This window comes from Elephas maximus, chromosome 10, assembly GCF_024166365.1.
Source record: "Elephas maximus indicus isolate mEleMax1 chromosome 10, mEleMax1 primary haplotype, whole genome shotgun sequence".
NCBI classification, from domain to species: Eukaryota; Metazoa; Chordata; class Mammalia; order Proboscidea; family Elephantidae; genus Elephas; species Elephas maximus.
Genome location: NC_064828.1, coordinates 93746166 through 93765204, shown reverse-complemented (window position 1 = coordinate 93765204; position 19039 = coordinate 93746166). Strand labels below are relative to the sequence as shown.

At 36.8% G+C, this 19039-nt stretch overlaps 1 protein-coding gene across 10 annotated transcripts in view; it reads left to right on the top strand.

Annotated features, from left to right (window-relative positions):
- CEP128 (centrosomal protein 128) overlaps positions 1-19039 on the top strand; it is a 523299-nt gene that overhangs the window by 297636 nt on the left and 206624 nt on the right. Inside the window, exon 19 of one of the 10 annotated variants that reach the window (XM_049899770.1) lies at positions 1545-1795. The exons of the other annotated variants lie outside the window; for them this stretch is intronic. Coding sequence (XP_049755727.1) covers positions 1545-1573 — 29 coding nt within the window. The 3' untranslated portion in view covers positions 1574-1795. Of the gene's footprint in view, positions 1-1544; positions 1796-19039 lie in introns of those variants that run through there. 10 annotated transcript variants of the gene reach the window in all.

Below are 19039 nucleotides of genomic sequence, written 5' to 3'. Positions count from 1 at the left end.
AAGAGAGATGACTTTAGGCTAATTCACTTGCACATATATAATATTGTTTAAAAAGATAATGTATCATGATCACGTTGGCTTTGTCCCAGAAATATAAAGATAGTTTAATATTAGAAAATATGTAAATGTTATTTACTACATTAAAATGTTAAATGAACTATTAAAATATTAAAACCGCATAATCATGTCAGTAATTTGATTAAATTCAAGACAAATTCATACTACAAAAAATTCTTAGTAATCTGTAATAAAAATGGTTTAGATAGGGTGGAATGGGATTTTCATTTGAGTCTTACAACAGGTCTGTGTTTTAACCAAGATGTAAGTAATATGCTACAGAGAGCTACAGAGAGGTTAATGGGAAATTAAATCTGTGTCTTTTATTCCTGCATAGAGTGATGTATTTGGGTCACTTTATAAGGAAAATATGAAATAAAGTCTCTGTTAAGTCATTTGTGATTTTTTTTTTACCTTAGTGTCTTATCAAAAACAGATGTAGTTCAGTGGCAGTGTCTATGTTGGAAATAAAGCAAGTTAGATCCTATGAAATGTAGTCTTTTTCTCCTGTTTCTTGCTTTATATATGTATACATACGCATTCACACATATAACGGTATACACATACACATTTTTAGACTTCAGTTTTTTCTTCATTTAAAACCGTAGAGTTTTTATAAAATTCAATAAATAAATTTTTGTATAAGGAGAAGAAAATTCAGCCCTTAAGTTTTTTCTCTTAGCCTACTTCATGATATATTTTGTGCTTGCCATTGAATATTTTAGAACCTCGGAATATGTTTGTCGAGATCTTGGGAAATGCACCGATATTGAGCACTGTGGCATCACTTGTTGTTGACCAGAAGTAGAAAATCGTCGTGCAAATGTGGTCTCTAAAATTTCTATGATAAAGATAATAAGGGATGATAGTATCTAATTATAGGAATAATTATTATTAGAATACTACTATTCCTGGCCTGTTTATTGTACACTAAATTTTTTTTTTTTTTTTTAAGCATAGTGGTAATTGCTTTCAGCAATCCTTTCAATTGTCCTCTGAGTGAGAACCCGTTAGGTTCGGCGATCACAGGACTGATAGGTGTCAAATCCAGGATTGGAACCTAGGGATTCTGATGAAGACTTTTACTCTTTATCAGTTCTCTATACCAAAAATGTGTACATTTTTCAAAGTGAAAAGCAAAAAAAAGGAGAGAGTATTCAAGAAAGTATAAGAGCTCTGCTGCTGTCTCCAAAAGGTCAGCAGTTCTAATCCATCAGATGCTCCTTGAAAACCCTATAGAGGCAGTTCTACTCTGTGCTGTAGGGCCACTGTGAGTCAGAATTGACTTGAGAGGAACGGGTTTGCTTTGGTTTTTTGTTCTAAAGTCTTCTGTCTAGGAAAAGGAAGGTAAATGGGCTTCTTTTTCCTAAGCCTGTTTACTTGTATTTATTTTCTTTTCTATGCTCATTTGGTTCAAAATTTAGTCAATTGTCTATTGCCTAAAAAGGACTAGTGATTCAAAATCCTTTATTTATTGTTTTTTGCAGTGAAGATAGCATGCTCTTGGATTTTTTAATTAATTTCTGGGACTTTGTGGAAGCTTATCTTTTCTAGCTTTCTGAAGCTTAAAAAAAACAGAAAGAAAGGAAAGGAAAGCGTACACATCTCCTTGAGGAGAACTGAAGGTAGGCCAGTATTATAGGTTGTAAGTAGTTTTACATTTCTGAGTGTGATATTCCTTTGCTTCAGTGCATTTTTAAAAATGCTTATCAACTCATTAATGCAACAATGGTTTTAGTGAGGCAAGAAATGATAATATATTTATTTTAATGAATAGTCTGACTTTAGTTATGCAAACGAGTACCACAAATGGTTCTTTTATGATTTCAAAGTGTTGTTTTAAAATTACTCATAATATGTCAATCTTCTAGTAATATGGTAATTTTTAATTTTTTCTGACTGTATATTTCCATGTTGTTGTTAATCAGGGTCCTAAAAATAGATTTCAGAAGGAAAAACTCCCGGGAGTTTCTTTTTCTGAATATGAGAATCGCTGTTGTTTAGGTCTTACAATACATAAGTGTTTACTTCTTTCTAAGATTTCTAATCATCACCCTTTTTTTTTTAACCTCTAAAATCTTAGGGATAAAAAGTTTGTAACTTGAGGTTTGAGAACAAATTATTTTTGGAGGATAAAAAGATAAGAATTAAATTCTCACTGATAATTTTCACTTAATTGCACTTCAATAGAATGATTATGCAGAAAACTATTATCTTTTTTACTTTTGCTTAGTTTTCATGTAAATATACTACTTCCCCCTGGTGCTATAGTACTTTTGAGTGATAAAATAAACATTTTTGAATGAGAAAGCATAGGCTGTTCTTATAAAATGAAACTAATCAAATGACTTAGAGGTGAAAGGAGTTTTAGAAGAAATGAGATGATAAACCATACTACAGATTTTCCTTTAGCGGGCATGAATAAAAAATACATGTCTGTAATTGGCAGTGGAAAACAAGGGACTGAGAAAAATATTAAAAGCATCAGAACTTCAGAGATATATTTGATTCAAAATTATTATGGCTTCCCAGGGTGGAAAGGGGAAGAGTGTTGTCATATTGTAGGAATTGAAACCATTGTTACAAATCAATATGCATATAAATTTTTGAATGAGAAACTAACTTAAGCTGTAAACTTTCACCTTAAGCACGCACACACACATACACAAAATGCGTATATTGCAGGATTGTAGGGAAGATTAAAGATGACACTTTAAACTAAAAAAAAAAGTGTCTGGCATATGATGGGTATTCATTAAATAATCATTATATGTTCATTAAAGAGTAACTGAATATATTAACATTCTCAAAATTTTTATTTTGAGTTGATGTGAAATATTGGAATTGCAGGAATAATTTACATTCCCTTAATTTCCTGATTTGAGAATACTTAAGTCTCCGTACAGGGTTGAGTTATGAGTCAGAATCAACTCAGTGGCAATGGATTTGTTTTTTTTTGCTTATAGAGTTGGGGATATAATACCCCTAAATGTGGGAATTCCAATGTAGATCTTATATTTGGAAACTTGATTCAGATTAAATCAAGTTACTTTCAACATATTGAAATGAAAATAATTTAAAATATATTAAATATCAAACTGTTTACCCTAGTTGATTACGGAATTGTTGAAGGAAAAGCAATCAAAATCAAAAAAATTTATTTATATGAATTTATCCTTATGGAAGAAACAGTACAGTATTTCCCTATTCAATATTATTCCTTTTTTCAAGTTCTAATTTTTAATGTTCCATACATACCACATATAGTTTACTAAATTGAATTAGTGTTGCTTTTTTATTGTTTATTCACTCAGAAAAGAAATTGTCAAGCTTTGTATTAGGAAATTATTAAATTTACATACAGTGTGATTTTTTTTTTTTATAATCATTATGACTTCCTCTAGGTATTGTAACTGAATACCTTACCTAAAAAGACGTAGCTATGACAAGTTGGTTTATTTGTTTGTTGGTTATCTTTATGGTTTGTGTCTTAGTTATCTGGCGCAACTATAACAGAAATACCATAAAGTGCATGGCTTTAACAAAGAGAAATTTATTCTCTCACAGTCTAGGATCTAGAAGTCTGAATTCAGGGTGCCAATTCCAGGGGAAGGCTTTCTTTCTCTGGTGGGTCTGGCAGAAGGTCCTTGTTATCAATCTTTCCTGGTCAAGGAGCTTCTCACCCAGGAACCCCAGGTCCAAAGGGCTCTTGTTTCTTGGTGGTATGAGGTCCCCTGTCTCTCTGCTTGCATATCTCTTTTATATCTCAAAAGAGATTGATTTAAAACACAACCTAATCTTGTAGATTGAGTCCTCCCTCATTAACATAACTGCCGCTAATCCTGCTTTGTTAACATCATAAGGTAGAATTTACAACACATAGGAAAATCACATCCGATGACAAAATGATGGACAGTCACACAGTACTGGGAATCATGGACTAGCCAAGTTGACAAACATTTTTTGGGTACACAATTCAATCCATGACAGCTCCTTTTATAGAAACTAAACTTCAATGAGTATTTAGTATACTGAGTATGTATTAGCAACTCTGTGGTATTTTTTTTTTTTTTTTAATATTTTTCTTTTCACTTGCCACACATTTTTTTTGTTATTGTTCCTGAGTATATGCCTCAACATTTTTTTTTAAGGATAATGTAAAGTTAATTTCAGAGAACAAGAGAAGACTTTTGTGTTTCTTGTGTAGATTATTTTGGACACTATTTCTTCTTAGTTTGAATTTCTTTATTTACATAAATTCAATAGATTTTTTTTTTTTTTTTAAATCTGGTAACTAGCTTATGTGCCCTATTGACATTGCCAGAAAAATAGGCCTAGAAATCTATAGTTTATAATGGGCAGGCCACTAGGCTTCAAGGTCAGAATTTATGAGTCATCTCTTCAGCGTAAATCTTTGTTTTTATTTTTACCAAATTGGAATTGTGAAAGGTGCTTTAAACTTCAAGGGCCTGTCAGTTTTGATAAGTGAGGATAATTTTGAAGATGTAAAATTCTCCCCAACCTATCCGCTCTGCTCTTTCCCCAAAAAACAAGAAGGAGAAAGCAGATTACTACATATAGACAATACAATAAGGAGATCAGTGATTTGTGAACAGTAAACCGTAAAGCAACATCCCCCTACAATCAATCAGCCCTTCTTCATGGCTCATTAAATCAAGCATCCAATTTGCCCAGCCTGCAAAAAAAAAAAAAAGTGGTGAATTTCAGTTCAAACTGTTCAACACATCCAGACTCTTTGGTCTGTTATCAGTATATTGTCTGCTTAGTTCTATTCATTCCTCACATCTTGACTTTAGCACAGAATGGGAATTTTATCTTTGAATTATGTATAATGTCTGTAGGGGGTCTCTGGGTTTCACATTAATCGTAGAGGGGAATGGTGGTTTTGTCATGGCGGGTTTGACATTACACAAGATTTGAGAATGACTGAATCGATCTTAGGTTTGATACTCTTCCCCAGGTGCCTCCCTGCAATATTTTTATTAATGACGAGCCGTGTAAAACTGATGGGGAGAGCTCAGCATTTGTTAAGGATTGTTTGACACTTCTGGTGCCTCACCTGCAACTCAAATCCATTTAAGTTAAATGAGAAGTGATTGAGGGTCCTCAGTCCTTATTTTAACTTCAAAAATATTTAATCAGTTTAATAAACTTTCATAATTCTATATACTTTTACCTCCCTTATAGAAATACTTAGCCTTCTAACTTTTCAATGAATTATGTTTGATAGCTTACGCTCTGATGTTTGTCTGTAACAAACCCCTTCATGCTTTCCGGATCTATCTTTGATCTGAATTTCCACTTCCTAGAGAACCACGAAATGATGGTACTCAACCCTGGTAACCTATAGGTTTAAGTAAAGATTCTCTGGTTTCATAGAATTTAAAAGAAAGAAAAAAGCAACAGAAGTGATACTTCTCTTACAGCTCAAGGTAACTATCATTAACAATGCAAAAGAGAAACTAGGTAACTGGGAGCTCCTAAAAGTCAAACACCTATGCTCATCCAAAGACTTCACCAAAAGAGTAAAAAGATTACCTACAGACTGGGAAAAAGTTTTTAGCTATGACATTTTAGATCAGCACCTGATCTCTAAAACCTACATGATACTGCAAAAACTCAACTACAAAAAGACAGCGCAACTAAAAAATGGGTAAAGGATATGAACAGACACTTCACTAAAGAGGACATTCGGGTAGCTAACAGATACATGAGGAAATGTTCACGATCATTAGCCATTAGAGAAATGCACATCAAAACTACAATGAGATTCCATCTCACTCCAACAAGGCTGGAATTAATACAAAAAACACAAAATAATAAATGTTGGAGAGGTTGTGGAGAGACTGGAACACGTATACGCTGCTGGTGGGAATGTGAAATGGTACAACCACTTTGGAAATTGGTTTGGCGCTTCCTTAAAAAACTAGAAGTAGAACTACCATACGATCCAGCAATCCCACTCCTTGGAATATATCCTAGAGAATTCAGAGCCTTTACGTGAACAGATATATGCACACCCATGTTCATTGCAGCACTGTTTAAAATAGCAAAAAGATGGAAGCAACCAATGTGCCCATCAACAGATGAATGGATCAATAAACTATGGTATATTCACACAATAGAATACTATGCATCGATAAAGAGCAATGATGAATCTGTGAAACATAACATGGAGGAATCTGGAAGGCATTATGCTGAGTGAAATTAGTCAGTTGCAAAAGGACAAATATCGTATAAAACCACTATTATAAGAACTCAAGAAATAGTTTAAACAGAGAAGAAAATATTCTTTGATGGTTATGGGTGGGGAGGGAGGGAAGGAGAGGGGTTTCCACTAATTAGATAAAAAAAAAAAATTAGATAGTAGATAAGAATTATTTTAGGTGAAGGAAAGACAACACACAATACAGGAGAGGTCAGCACAACTGAACTAAACCAAAAGCAAAGAAGTTTCCTGAATAAACTGAACACTTTGCAGGCCAGTTTAGCAGGGGTGGGGGTTTGGGGACCATGGTTTCAGGGGACATCTAAGTCAATTGGCATAATAAAATATATTAAGAAAACATTCTGCATCCCACTTTGGAGAGTGGCATCTGGGGTCTTAAATGCTAGCAAGCAGCCATCTAAGATGAATCAGTGGGTCTCAACCCACCTGGAGTAAAGGAGAATGAAGAACACCAAAGACATGAGGCAATTATGAGCCCAAGAGACAGAAAGGACCACATAAACCAGAGACTACATCAGCCTGAGACCAAAAAACTAGATGGTGCCTGGCTATAACCGATGACTGCCCTAACAGGGAACAACACAACAGAGAACCCCTGAGGGAGCAAGAGAGCAGTGGGATGCAGACCCCAAATTCTCATAAAAAGACCAGACTTAATGGTTTGACTGAGACTAGAATTACCTGGGAGGTCATGGTCCCCAGACCTTCTGTTAGCCCAAGACAGGAACCATTCCTGGCGCCAACTCTTCAGACAGAGATTGGACTGGACTATGGGATAGACAATGATATTGGTGAAGAACGAGCTTCTTGGATCAAGTAGACACATGAGACTATGTTGGCATCTCCTGTCTGGAGGGGAGATGAGAGAGCAGAGAGGGTCAGAAAGAAGCTGGCCGAATGGACACGAAAATACAGAGCGGAGGGAAGGAGTGTGCTGTCTCATTGGGGGAGAGCACTTAGGAGTATATAGCAAGGTGTATATAAGTTTTTGTATGACAGACTGACTTGATTTGTGAACTTTCACTTAAAGCACAATAAAAATAAAAAAAGATAACTATCATTGAGTCAAATTTATATAAAGATTACAAAGTATAGGATCTTACTGATAAAAATATTTTTAAATAATAGTTTTAAGGTTTATATTATAGCTTTAAATGGTAATGGATCTTTATAAAAGTAAACCAAAAGACGGTGGTGAGTATATGCATCAGTAGCTAATAAATGAAGTGTGAGTACTTTCGATATCAGAAATATTGATCTATTAAAATACCACTGAGTACCTGGAATTGTGGTTCATTTTCATGTTTCTAGGTTGGACACACCGTGAAGCATTTAGTCCTGTGCCCTTTTATTAACCTCACAGTGAAATTGGATAATCGTGTTCCGTAGCCGTGTTCTTTCAAATTTTCTGTCTATTTTAAAGTACTTTTTGTTGGTAGAAACCTGAGTACCAGGAAGCAATCGGCAGGAAGAACCTTGGGAGAGGAAAGAGTTATGTTCTTTATCTTTAAGAGCTGCATCAAGGTGATTTTTTTCTCCTCAAAAACAATGCTTCCCAAGCAACACAACAAAAAACAATGTAGCAGTTTCCAATTTTGCTGAAGTAATACAAATATAATAGCATTGGCTACATTCACTAGGTAAATGTTTATTTTCAGTTGATTTCTTTCCAAAATCTTGTCTTTTTAGTATTTCTGAGTCCCTCTAGTTTTAACTGTGATCTAGTTGCCATTTTGCAGATAGGTTTTTCCCCCTTCTAAATTGCTTGTGGAGCTCTGGTGGCAGAGTGTCTGTGAGCTTGGCTGCTAACCAAAACGTTGGCAGTTTGAATCCACCAGCTGCTTCTTGGGAACCCTGTGGAGCAGTTCTACTCTGGCCTATAGGGTCACTATAAGTCGAAATAGACTCTACGGCAACAAGTTTGGTTTTGGTTAAATTGTTTGCAGTTTGGGATTCTTAGAAATGGTACCAATTTGTTGTGAAAATTTGTTTTTATTATGCTTACAGTACAGTGAGGAGCCAAATAGTTTTCTTTTTCTGGAATTAATGAATTATGTGCTAAGTTGGTAAAGCTTTTTAATTTCTATGTTAGTATTATAAGAAAATTGGGAAAAATCAATAACAGTTATTAAATTGAATTGATCATCTCTGACTCCATCAAGTAAATTCCAAACAAATCAAATATTTAAATTATCAATAAATGTCATCCCACCAAAGATGTCAGTCCAACCAGTGTTGGAATGTTTTAGGGAAGGAGATGTTTGAAATTAGCTTATCTGCACCTCTTGCATTTTATTCAAATATGAAATACTTGAGCCTCTAAGAAAGTTATTTTAGCACCTTTCTCATGTATTATTTATTTTGAAAATAATTTAAAATGTGTTTATGGTAAATTAAATGTGCAAATGCCCTTTAAGGACATTAAAAGAAAGGCCGGCCAAAATAAAATGACCGAACCTGTTAGGATGCATGAGTGTTACAAAGCCACAGAAAAGATAACTCAAATTGGCTTCATCAATAAGAGGACTTCCTTTGCCTATGTGACTGAGAAATCTAAAGGTATGAAGTCTAGAGAATGACACAATAAAGTCACTGTATTCTCTTTCTCTTCTGCCTTTGTGGTGGTAACTTCCTCCTTGGACTCCATTCTTTGGTGTCCACAGCTCACTACTTTCCTCATAGTTACACAAGGCCCTTGCTCTTGCCATCCTGATGCCCTTTCCAGACTACACCAGGGGAAAATTGGAGAACCAGCATTTCCAGCAAAGTCCTGAGATAGGCTTTGCTTGGAGTGGCTTAGGTCACAAATCCACGCCTGAACCAACCTCTGTGGAGGTGATTAAAAAAAAAAAAAAATTTTTTGTGGAGGTGATTAGTTTCATTAAAAAAAAAAAAAAAAAAAATTAATTTTGCTAAAATAAAAAAAGAATTCTTATAATAACACTGGGTATATATTCTGCACGTAAGTCTGTTGTATATTTATAGAGCTATATCTGTAATGTGGCAATAGGGTCAGCAGAAAAGCTCAAGACAATCATAAAGCAGTTTTACTTTCACAAAATTTTATTTTATGCAAGACTATTTAATATCCATTTATTTTGCATCCTAAGAAAATTACCTATGTGAGTAGAATAGGTGAATTTTCTGGATAATTGTGTTTAGTCCTTTGAGTCTAAAACTTAAAATAGTTGGAGCCTAAGACTTTAGAAGTAGAACTTACTTTGAATGGGAATTTTCCTAGTTATGTTGTATAACTTGCTAATTTAGTTAGCTTAAAGTGAACATAATTTTTAAAAGAAACTCAGATCCGTCATCATTGTTTTGTCTCATTGAAATAAAAGTAGATGAATGTATAAAAGGTATGAGGCTTAGGCAAGCATTTAGGTACCTATCTCCCAACTTTAAATTCATCACCTTTATTATTTTTTTCTCTTAATCAGACTTGACAACTGATTTTTCATTGTATTGGCCTTTTAAAAAAGTTAATTTTGGGTATTTTTAAAGAATTAAATTCAAACCTCTATTACTTGCTATTCTTTCCCATTTCCATTATTCTTAAGACGTATTTGTTGACCGTATAGTGTAGTCCTATTGCATTCACTTTAATTGCAACTGTACTACAATTTATTTTTCCATTTTTGGTTAATGAACATTTGGGTTATTTCCAGTTTTTGTTTTTAAAAGACTTTCTGCACTACGGTGTCTTGTGAGATAATTTCTTCTAGATACCCAGGAGTGAAATCCTTGGGTCATAGCCTAGCCTTACACGCAAGCCAACTTATTGCCAAATTGCTGTCTCCAAAGTGGTTGTTTGATTTGCACTTCCATTGTTCTCTTTGTTTACATTTTCCTCTCATACTTGGCTTTTTCGGAATTTTTACTTTGAGAAAATCAGTTGGCTGGGTAATGGTATCTCATTGTTCTTTAATTTATATTTTACTGATTATTAGTCAAGCAGCATTTTCATATTTATTGGCCATTTTTCTTTTCACCTCTGTGAATCTGTGAATTGACTGACTATATCTGCTGACTATTTTTAAAATCAGGTCATTTGGCTTTTTCTGTTTGACATGTTGGAATACACACACACTATTAACTTTATTTTTGTTTTATGCTTTGCAAATCTGTTATTCTATGACTTGCCTTTTAATTTTGTATATTGTCTCAGTTATTTAACAGACTGTTTTTGTTTGTTTTGTTCTGGGGTAAAGTTTCTCCTAATAAAAGTTTTGAGTTTTGCGTCTCACATTTTGATGTGTATTTCTCTTGCGTGTGTGCATTGCGAAATAAACATTTGCCAAATAATTTTCCATTTTGATGATCTTTAAAGAAAACAACATTGTGTTTTATTGATCAACTGTATGAGTATTCCTAAAGAAGTCTGTTGAAGCCCCTGTTTTTACCAATTCTCAATTCTATTATTTCTGTTCCTCTTCAGAAGTAACCACTATGAGTTTGATATTAGCCCACATTCCTGAACCATGTCTTATAATTGGTTCCGGGTTCCTGCCACGGGAAGATATTGTGTAGCTCCAGAGCCAGTTATTGAATCACTTGGCCACTCTATTATTTCCATTTGTAAGGTACACACACACCTGTTTCCTTCAACCTCAGTAAGCTTCAGAGTCTCAGGCAGAATTAGGCAACGTTTTTCATCACATTCCTTTTGAAAGTCTGTAACACTACTCTAAGCTCCTGGATTCAAGGAGCGATCCATCCCGGGCCCATTTGATTATCTAGGGTGAAGACTTTCGATCCCCATTATCCCATAGGAGCTAAACTTCCTGTCCACTGTCTGCTTCGTGATCCAGAACCAACTAGGCCTTTGGCTTCAGCTGTGGCCATCATTGGAGGGCTGTGAAACTGCATGTTCCTGGAGGTGTTTGCCTTCTTTTGGGTCCTGAAAATGGCTTTTTGGTTTCCTATTTTTATGAATTACTTATCATTGCTGTAATTTTGAAGTAAAAGGAGTCAATCAAAACCTGGGTGTTCTGTGTCATCCTGACTGGAAATTTCTTAGTGCCTACTTTTATCTTTATTCTCTCTTCCCTTCTACTTTTTTGTGTGGTTGGTTTTGTTCTTAGTCACTTACTCCCTATCCCTCTTACCCTGCTTAGTTTTGTCCTTGGACTCATGGCATATTATATTTACATATTTATTGAGATATTTTTTGTCTCTCCCTTTTCACTAGAGTATACATTTGTTGGGGACGGTACTTTGTTTTATCTACTGCTGTATCCCTAACAGCACATCCCTGGGTGGTGCAAGCCATTTGCACGTGGTTTTTTTTTACTAACCTGAAGGTTTGCGGTTTGAACTCACCCAGTGGCACTGTGGAAGAAAGGCCTGGTAGTCTGCTTCCATAAAGATTACAGCCAAGAAACCCTATGGAGCAGTTCTACTCTGTAACACATGGGGTTGCCATGGGTCAGAATTGACTTGACAGCAACGGGTTTGGTTTTGGTTATATTCCTAACGTCTTAAAAAGCTTCTGTTACTTTCGAAAAGGTACTCTATAAACATTTGTAGTATCAGTGAATGAATAGTGTGGTGTTTTTGTCCTCAAACATTTCATAATTACTGGCTTTCTGTATAATGTATGTTCAAGACAGGCCACGTGACCAGATAGTTGTGAGCTTAGCTGTTTTTTCAGGAAATGAAGTATTTTCCTACTTCCTGTTGGTGGTGGTTGCTATCAGCTCTGACTCATGGCAACACCATGTGTGCAGAGTAGAACTGCTCCGTAGGGTTTTCAGGGCTGTGATCTTTTGAAAGCAGATTGCCAGGCCTGCCTTGCAAGGTGCCTCTGGGGGGGGGGGGGGTTCATAAATGACCAAGACTTGCTGTATTTTTCCTGTCCCAGAACCATGTCTGTATGCCTCTGGTATCAGAACTCCAGTTCAGAGAGAACACAAGGCTTAGTTTGGGGCCCAGATACTGGAACTGGGTACTTCCATTACTTTGTTTCTTCCACTAGTGTCAGCAGAACTTGGAGATTTAATCTGTGCTTGTCCTTCTTCTCCCTTGTCATACTATTGTTTTATTTGAAAGGATTAAAGGCTTGTCCTGGGAACACACATCCCTCCTCTCTGCTGCTCATTAAAAGCAAACTTGATTGAGTTCGCCTAATAGTTGTAAAATGAACTATCCAGGGAGTTGTCCTCTCCTGATTTTTTTATAATTGCTTTACTCTGCTGTCTGAAGAGCCCTGGAACTGTTCATACCTCCACGGTAATTGTCTTCTGTCCTTCTTTTGTATAACAGTTGCTTCTCTTTTCTTTCTCCATTATTCTGGTTCCATGTGCTTTAAATGCTGGAAGAATTGACCGTGCTCTGGCATACTTCCTGGTTTCCAGAGCTGGTGTAGGTGTATCTTCTTTCTTTACTTTATTTTCATAGCTGTCATTTTATTGAGTTTGAACCCAGGTGGGAGGGAGGTGCTTTTGCCCGGTTACCCATCTTGATTCAGTTCTTCCATATAATTTTTTTTTCCATTTGTTTGAAAAAGGATCTTTCTACATCCACATAATGTAAGGTATCTCTGGGAAAGGTTAGGGGACAAAGAACAATCATCGATATAGTGATTCTGGTCATTTAGAAGATGGGAATTGTTTATATTTTAGCATATTTTCTTCATGCTTACACTATGAGTTATCCCTTTTTTATTATTATAGAGTTTGAAGCTTTTACTTTTGCCATGTGCTATATAAGGCTCAAAATATATATGTGGTAGCATGAGTTTGATTGTACTTCTATCGCAGGCCACAATACCTGACAATAAAGGAGTGAGGGCTGAAGCCAGGTGAGTCAATTAAATCTGGAGTCCCCTTTCAGCCTGCCTTCTGCCTCTTCTCCCAAGTTAATCAACTTCCGTATCTCCTGGCTGTAACCAGTTGATTGAATCTTCTTTTTCTTTAGCCTAAGGGGTCTTGTATTGGTTTTGGCTGTTGTTGCTTTCAGGAAAAGCTCTCTTATTTGTTTTAAAATATGCTCAGATTTCAGTGTTGTACCACGTGCCAGAAGTTACTTCAAAGCTGACCTCCAGCTCAGTAAAGCCATCCTGCCCCCAGATCTACCTATACAGTATAGTATATTTCATGTGACACTTAAAAGGGGGGAAGACTTCTTCAAGCACTTGGGACCTAAAAAATTCTTGGAGTGAACGTTTGGATTCAGGAATTCAAAGTTCCTGTGTTTCCACATGGAGCTTTTAATCAATAAAACTAAATACTTCAACACAAACACTCGCAAAGCACAGTGGAAAATCCAGTTGAGGCAGACTGTGTCTCTAAATTGACTTAAAGTTTACTTTGAGTTGACTTTGTGTGTGTGCTATTACAGCAAATTCATTTTAGGATTGTAGACACTAAGTTTTATGGTTTAAAACTTTTATTGGTGGCAGAGGTGTTTGCTCATTGGTTTTTAGTAAGCCTACTGTCATGACAAGTCACTGATTACATTAATGAAATACACTGAAATCAAGGTGGAGTCAAGTCTCCATCACCCATGCTCACAGAGGGAAGGTTGAGAATGCAGAATTATGTGTTTATCTTTGCAGAATCAGTCCCAAAATCTTGGATGCAAAATCTGCTATAGAAAAGTTTCTTAGCACCAAATCACGTGATAAGCTGTATGGTCCTGATTTTAGACATGCCTTCTTTTTTTTTTTTTTTTTTTCATCTCAGCTGGCAAAACTTTTTTTTTTTCCTCTCTTTTTAAAAAATTTGTTCTGAACAGTAAAGGTTAACAATCCATCCCTGAAGCCAGGTAGACCTAGGTTTGAATCCTGTGTCTTCTACTTTGTGACTTGGACAATGAACTGATTCTCTCATGGCCTCATTTTCCTCAAGGAAGACACACAATGCCTACTTCCTAGAGCTGTCGTAAGTAGCTGTTTAGCACAAGGTCTAAAATGGTCAATAATTAATGTAATATTATCTCCATTAACCCTATTTCCTCTCTCTGTTTTGTGACTTAATTTTGTGAGAACCTCAGCTTGCTGGCTACACCCCTCTGATAGCTCTTTCTCAACTCGTTCACTAGTTAATTAGCTAAGTTGGTGTTGTAGATTTAATTGTGTCACCCCAAAATGTTTTTGTTGTTAGGTGTCCTCAAGTCAGTTGCTACTCATAGAGACCCTATGTACAACAGAACAAAACACTGCCTGGTCCTGTGTCACCCTCACGATTGTTATGCTTGAGCCTATTGTTGTAGCCACTGTCTCTATGTATCTCATTGGGGATCTTCCTCTTTTTTGCTGACCCTCTACTTTACCGAGCATGATGTCTCTCTCCAGGGACATGTTCCTCCTCGTAACATGTCCAAAGTATGTGAGACAAAGTCTCACCTATTCTTGCTTCTAATGAGCATTCTGGCTGTACTTCTTCCAGGACGGATTTGTTTGTTCTTCTCGCAGTCCGTGGTGTATTCAGTATTCCTCACCAACACCATAATTAAAAGGCATCAATTCTTCTTTGCTCTTCTTTATTCATTGTCCAGCTTTCACATGCACATGAGGCAATTGAAAAGACCGTGGCTTGGGTCAGGCACACCTTAGTCCTTAAAGTGACATCTTTGCTTTTTAATACTTTAAAGAGATCTTTTGCAGCAGATTTGCCCAATGCAATGCATCATTTGATTTCTTGGCTACTGCTTCCATGGGCATTGATTATGGACCCAAGTAAAATGAAATCCTTTAAACTTCAGTATTTTCTCCATTTATCATGATGTTGATTATTGGCCCAGTTGTGAGGATTTTTGTTTTCTTTATGTTGAGATGTAATCCATACTGAAGGCTGTGGTCTTTGATCTCCATCAGTAAGTGCTTCAAGCCTCTTCATTTTCAGCAAACCAGGTTTGTCATCTGTATATCTTTGGTGGTTAATGAGTCTTCCTCAGATCCTGATGCCACGTTGTTCTTCATATAGTCTAGCTTCTCAGATTATTTGCTCAGCATACAGATTGAGGAAGTATGGTGAAAGGATACTATCCTGACACACACCTTTTCTGACTTTAAGCCATGCAGTGTCCCCTTGTTCTGTTCAAACAACTGCCTCTTCATCTATGTACAGGTTCCTGATGAGCACAATTAAGTGTTCTGGAATTCCCATTCTTTGCAGTGTTATCCATAATTTGTTATGATCCACATAGTTGAATGCCTTTGCGTAGTCAATAAAACACAGGTAAACATCTCTCTGGTGTTCTCTGCTTTTAGTCATGGTCCATCTGACATTGAGCAGTGCTATCCCTTGTTCCATGTTTTCTCCTGAATCTGATTTGAACTTCTAGCAGTTCCCTGTCCATGTACTGCTGCAACCACTTTTGAATTATCTTCAGCAAAATTTTACTTGTATATTATTAATGAGATTGTTTGATAATTTCTACATTCTGTTAGATCACTTTTCTTTGGAATGGGCCAAAATATGGATCTCTTCCAGTTGGTTGACCAGGTAGCTGTCTTCCAAATTTCTTGGAATAGACAAGTGAGTACTTCCAGTGCTGCATTCATTTGTTGAAATATCTGAATTGGTATTCTGTCAATACCTGGATCCTTGATTGTTGCCAGTGCCTTCATTACAGCTTGGACTTCTTCCTTCAATACCTTAATCATATGCTACCTCCTGAAATGGTTGAATGCCGACCAGTTCTTTTTGGTATGGTGACCTGTGTATTCCTTCCATCTTCTTTTGATGCGTCCTGTGTCATTTAATGTTTTCCCCATAGAATTCTTCACTATTGCAACTTGAGGCTTGAATTTTTTCTTCATTTCTTTCAGCTTGAGAAACTCTAAGTGTGTTTCCTTTTGGTTTTCTGTATTTTGTCTTCTTGAGCCGCCTTTTGAAACTTGTGTTCAGCTCTTCTACTTCATTATTTCTTCCTTTTACTTTAGCTACTCTGCGTCAAGAGCAAGTTTCAGAGTCTCTTCTGACATCCGTTTTGGTCTTTTCTTTTTTTTTCCTGCTTTTTAAATGACCTCTTGCTTTCTTCATTGTGATGTCCTTGATGTCATTCCACAACTCATCTGATCTTCAGTCATTAGTGTTCAATGTGTCAAATCTATTCTTAAAATGGTCTCAGAATACGTGTTGTAAACCCTAACCCCTATATCTGTGGTTAAAATCCCATTTGAGAATGAGTTGTCTTTGTTATGCTAATGAGACAGGATTAATCCAGTGAGTGTCTTAAATCAATCTCTTTTGAGATATGAAAGAGATTAAACAAGCAGGTAAGAGAAGCAGAGATGGGGAAGGAGAGATGTCAGGCCCCATGGAGATCATCAAAGTGCTGTGAAACAGAAACAGGACAGACAAGGACCTTCCTTCCAGAGCTAAGAGAGAGAGAGATAGAGAAAGAGAGAGAGAGAGAGAGAGAGAGAGAAAGCATTCCCCTAGAGCTGGTACCTTGAGTTTTGACTTCCAGCCTCCTGAACTGTGAGAAAATAAATTTATCTAGATAACTAAGACAGTTGGAAAACTCCTGACACTCTTATTTCCTTCTAATAGTTCAGTTGTTTTCAAGGCCTACTAAAAGTCAGTTTCGACTTGAACCCTTTTGTGTCCTTGCTGATGCCTCCTGCCAGAAGGCCTGGGATCATCCCCTCACCATCTTTGAGAGCACCTAGACTGTTGGCCATCTCCTCTTTCTCATAGTTAAGTACTACCTAGATCCCTGTTCATATTTGAAATCAGCCCATATTCCAGACTGACTTTGTTATTGTTTGTTATTGTGTGCCCTCAAGTTGATTCTGACTCATAGGACAGAGTAAAACTGCTCCATAGGGTTTTCTGAGATGTAATCTTTATAAAGGCAGATCACCAGGTCTTTTCTCCCATGGAGCTGCCAGTATGTTTGAACCTCGACCTTTCAGTTAGCAGCTGAGTACTTAACCATTGTGCCACCAGTGCTCCTTCCAAGCTGTCTGAAAAGTGGTAAATAAGGCCAGAAGTGTACATTTTCCAAGAAAGATGGAAAGAATAATGATTTAGTACCTTCCTGCCAGGGGCAGAAATGGATGATGGTTACTTTGTGGGGGCTACTAAGAATATTGGAAGTGTGGAAGGGTGGGGGCGAGTGTCAGAGAGCATGGAGAAGGGTGGCACCTGATAAAGTTGGCACTGGAGCTGCCTCTAAGTACTAACATTACAGTTAGGGAAGAACAAACCTGACACCAGGCACTGGGGTAGCGGTGCTGTGTTGTGGAACAAGAACAAGATTTGAGGTCAGTCCTGTCTAAGACATCTGCCGTTGTAAATGAGCGCTGCAGTTTATGCAGTTTCATAATTCTGTGAAAGCTGAGCCTAAGCTTCGTCATTTGTGATGGGGCCAAGGAAAATAGTACCAACCTCATGGGGTCACTGTGAGAATTCAGTATAATCGTGTGTGTAAAACACCACTGACAGTGCCTAGCACAAAAGAAGGGCGTAGTAGGTGGTGTTGCTATTCTTATCATTGTTGCTACTGTTGATATTGTTGTTATTTTTACTATCATATATTGGAAGGTGTCTGAGAAAGAACTGTTTATCAGATCTGGGGGCATTTTATACCCTGTCTGGCTAACAGTTGGTTTTATGTAAAGTGTGCTAAACCAAAAACCAAACCCTTTGCATCAAGTAGATTCTGATTCATAGCAACACTGTAGGACAGAATAGAACTTCCTCATGGGGTTTCCTGGGCCATAATATTTATGAAAGCAAACTGCCACATCTTTCTTCCATGGAGTAGCTGGTGGGTTCAAACTGCAGACCTTTTGGTTAAGAGCCGAATTCTACAGCTTATATATGTTCACTGACTGAAGGCAAAATGTCATTCTTGTGGTAGAGGGTATTGCTGGTGAAAATTTTTGCGACTCCTCTCTGGAGAGGATTCTACAGCCTGGCCCCATTGACATCAGCTTGAGCATGTAACATCGGACTCCATCCTGTTGAACTCAAGAGTGGCCATGCTGGTTTTGAATAATAAATTGTATGTGAAAGTAGCCTGGATTACTTTCCAACAGAAATTTTAAAAGCCAGATGGCAGTCCATAGTCCTTCCACCACCACCCCCATCCCCAGCCTGGGGCATGGAGCAGAGCCATTTGGGGATGGAGCATGGTCAAAATAATCTTTAGTCACTTATTGTTTGGGGTGGTTTAATAGTACAACACAGTCTAGCATTTTGATGGAATTCTCATATTTTTGTATTTCAGGCACTTAAGAGTACCAGTGTCAAAATGGTAGAAAAGTATAGAACTGTACTGTCTAATACAGAAGCCACTTACATATAGCTATATGAAATGAAATTGTTGTTGTTGTGTGCTGGTCAAGTCGCTTTTGACTCACAGTAAGAATATAGCAACCCTATAGGACAGATGGAACTGCCCCATAGGTTTTCCAAGCCTGAAACAAAAAAAAAATTTTTTTTTTTTTAATCTTTATGGAAGCAAACTACCACATCTTTCTCCTGTGGAGCGGCTGGTGGGTTCAAACCACCGATTTGTTGGTTAGCAACCAAGCACTTAACCACGGTGCCACCGTGCTCCTTATGAAATTATATAAAATTAAAAATTCAGTACCTCAGTAACACTGGCCACATTTCAACTGCCCAATAGGCACATGTAGTTGGTGGCTTCCAAACTGAACAACTCAGATATAGAACATTTCCATCATCACAGAAAGTTCTATTGGACAATGCTGGTATAAAATATCAGTGTGTTCTCTAAGACCTACCTAAGATTAATTTTAGCTCAAAGGAC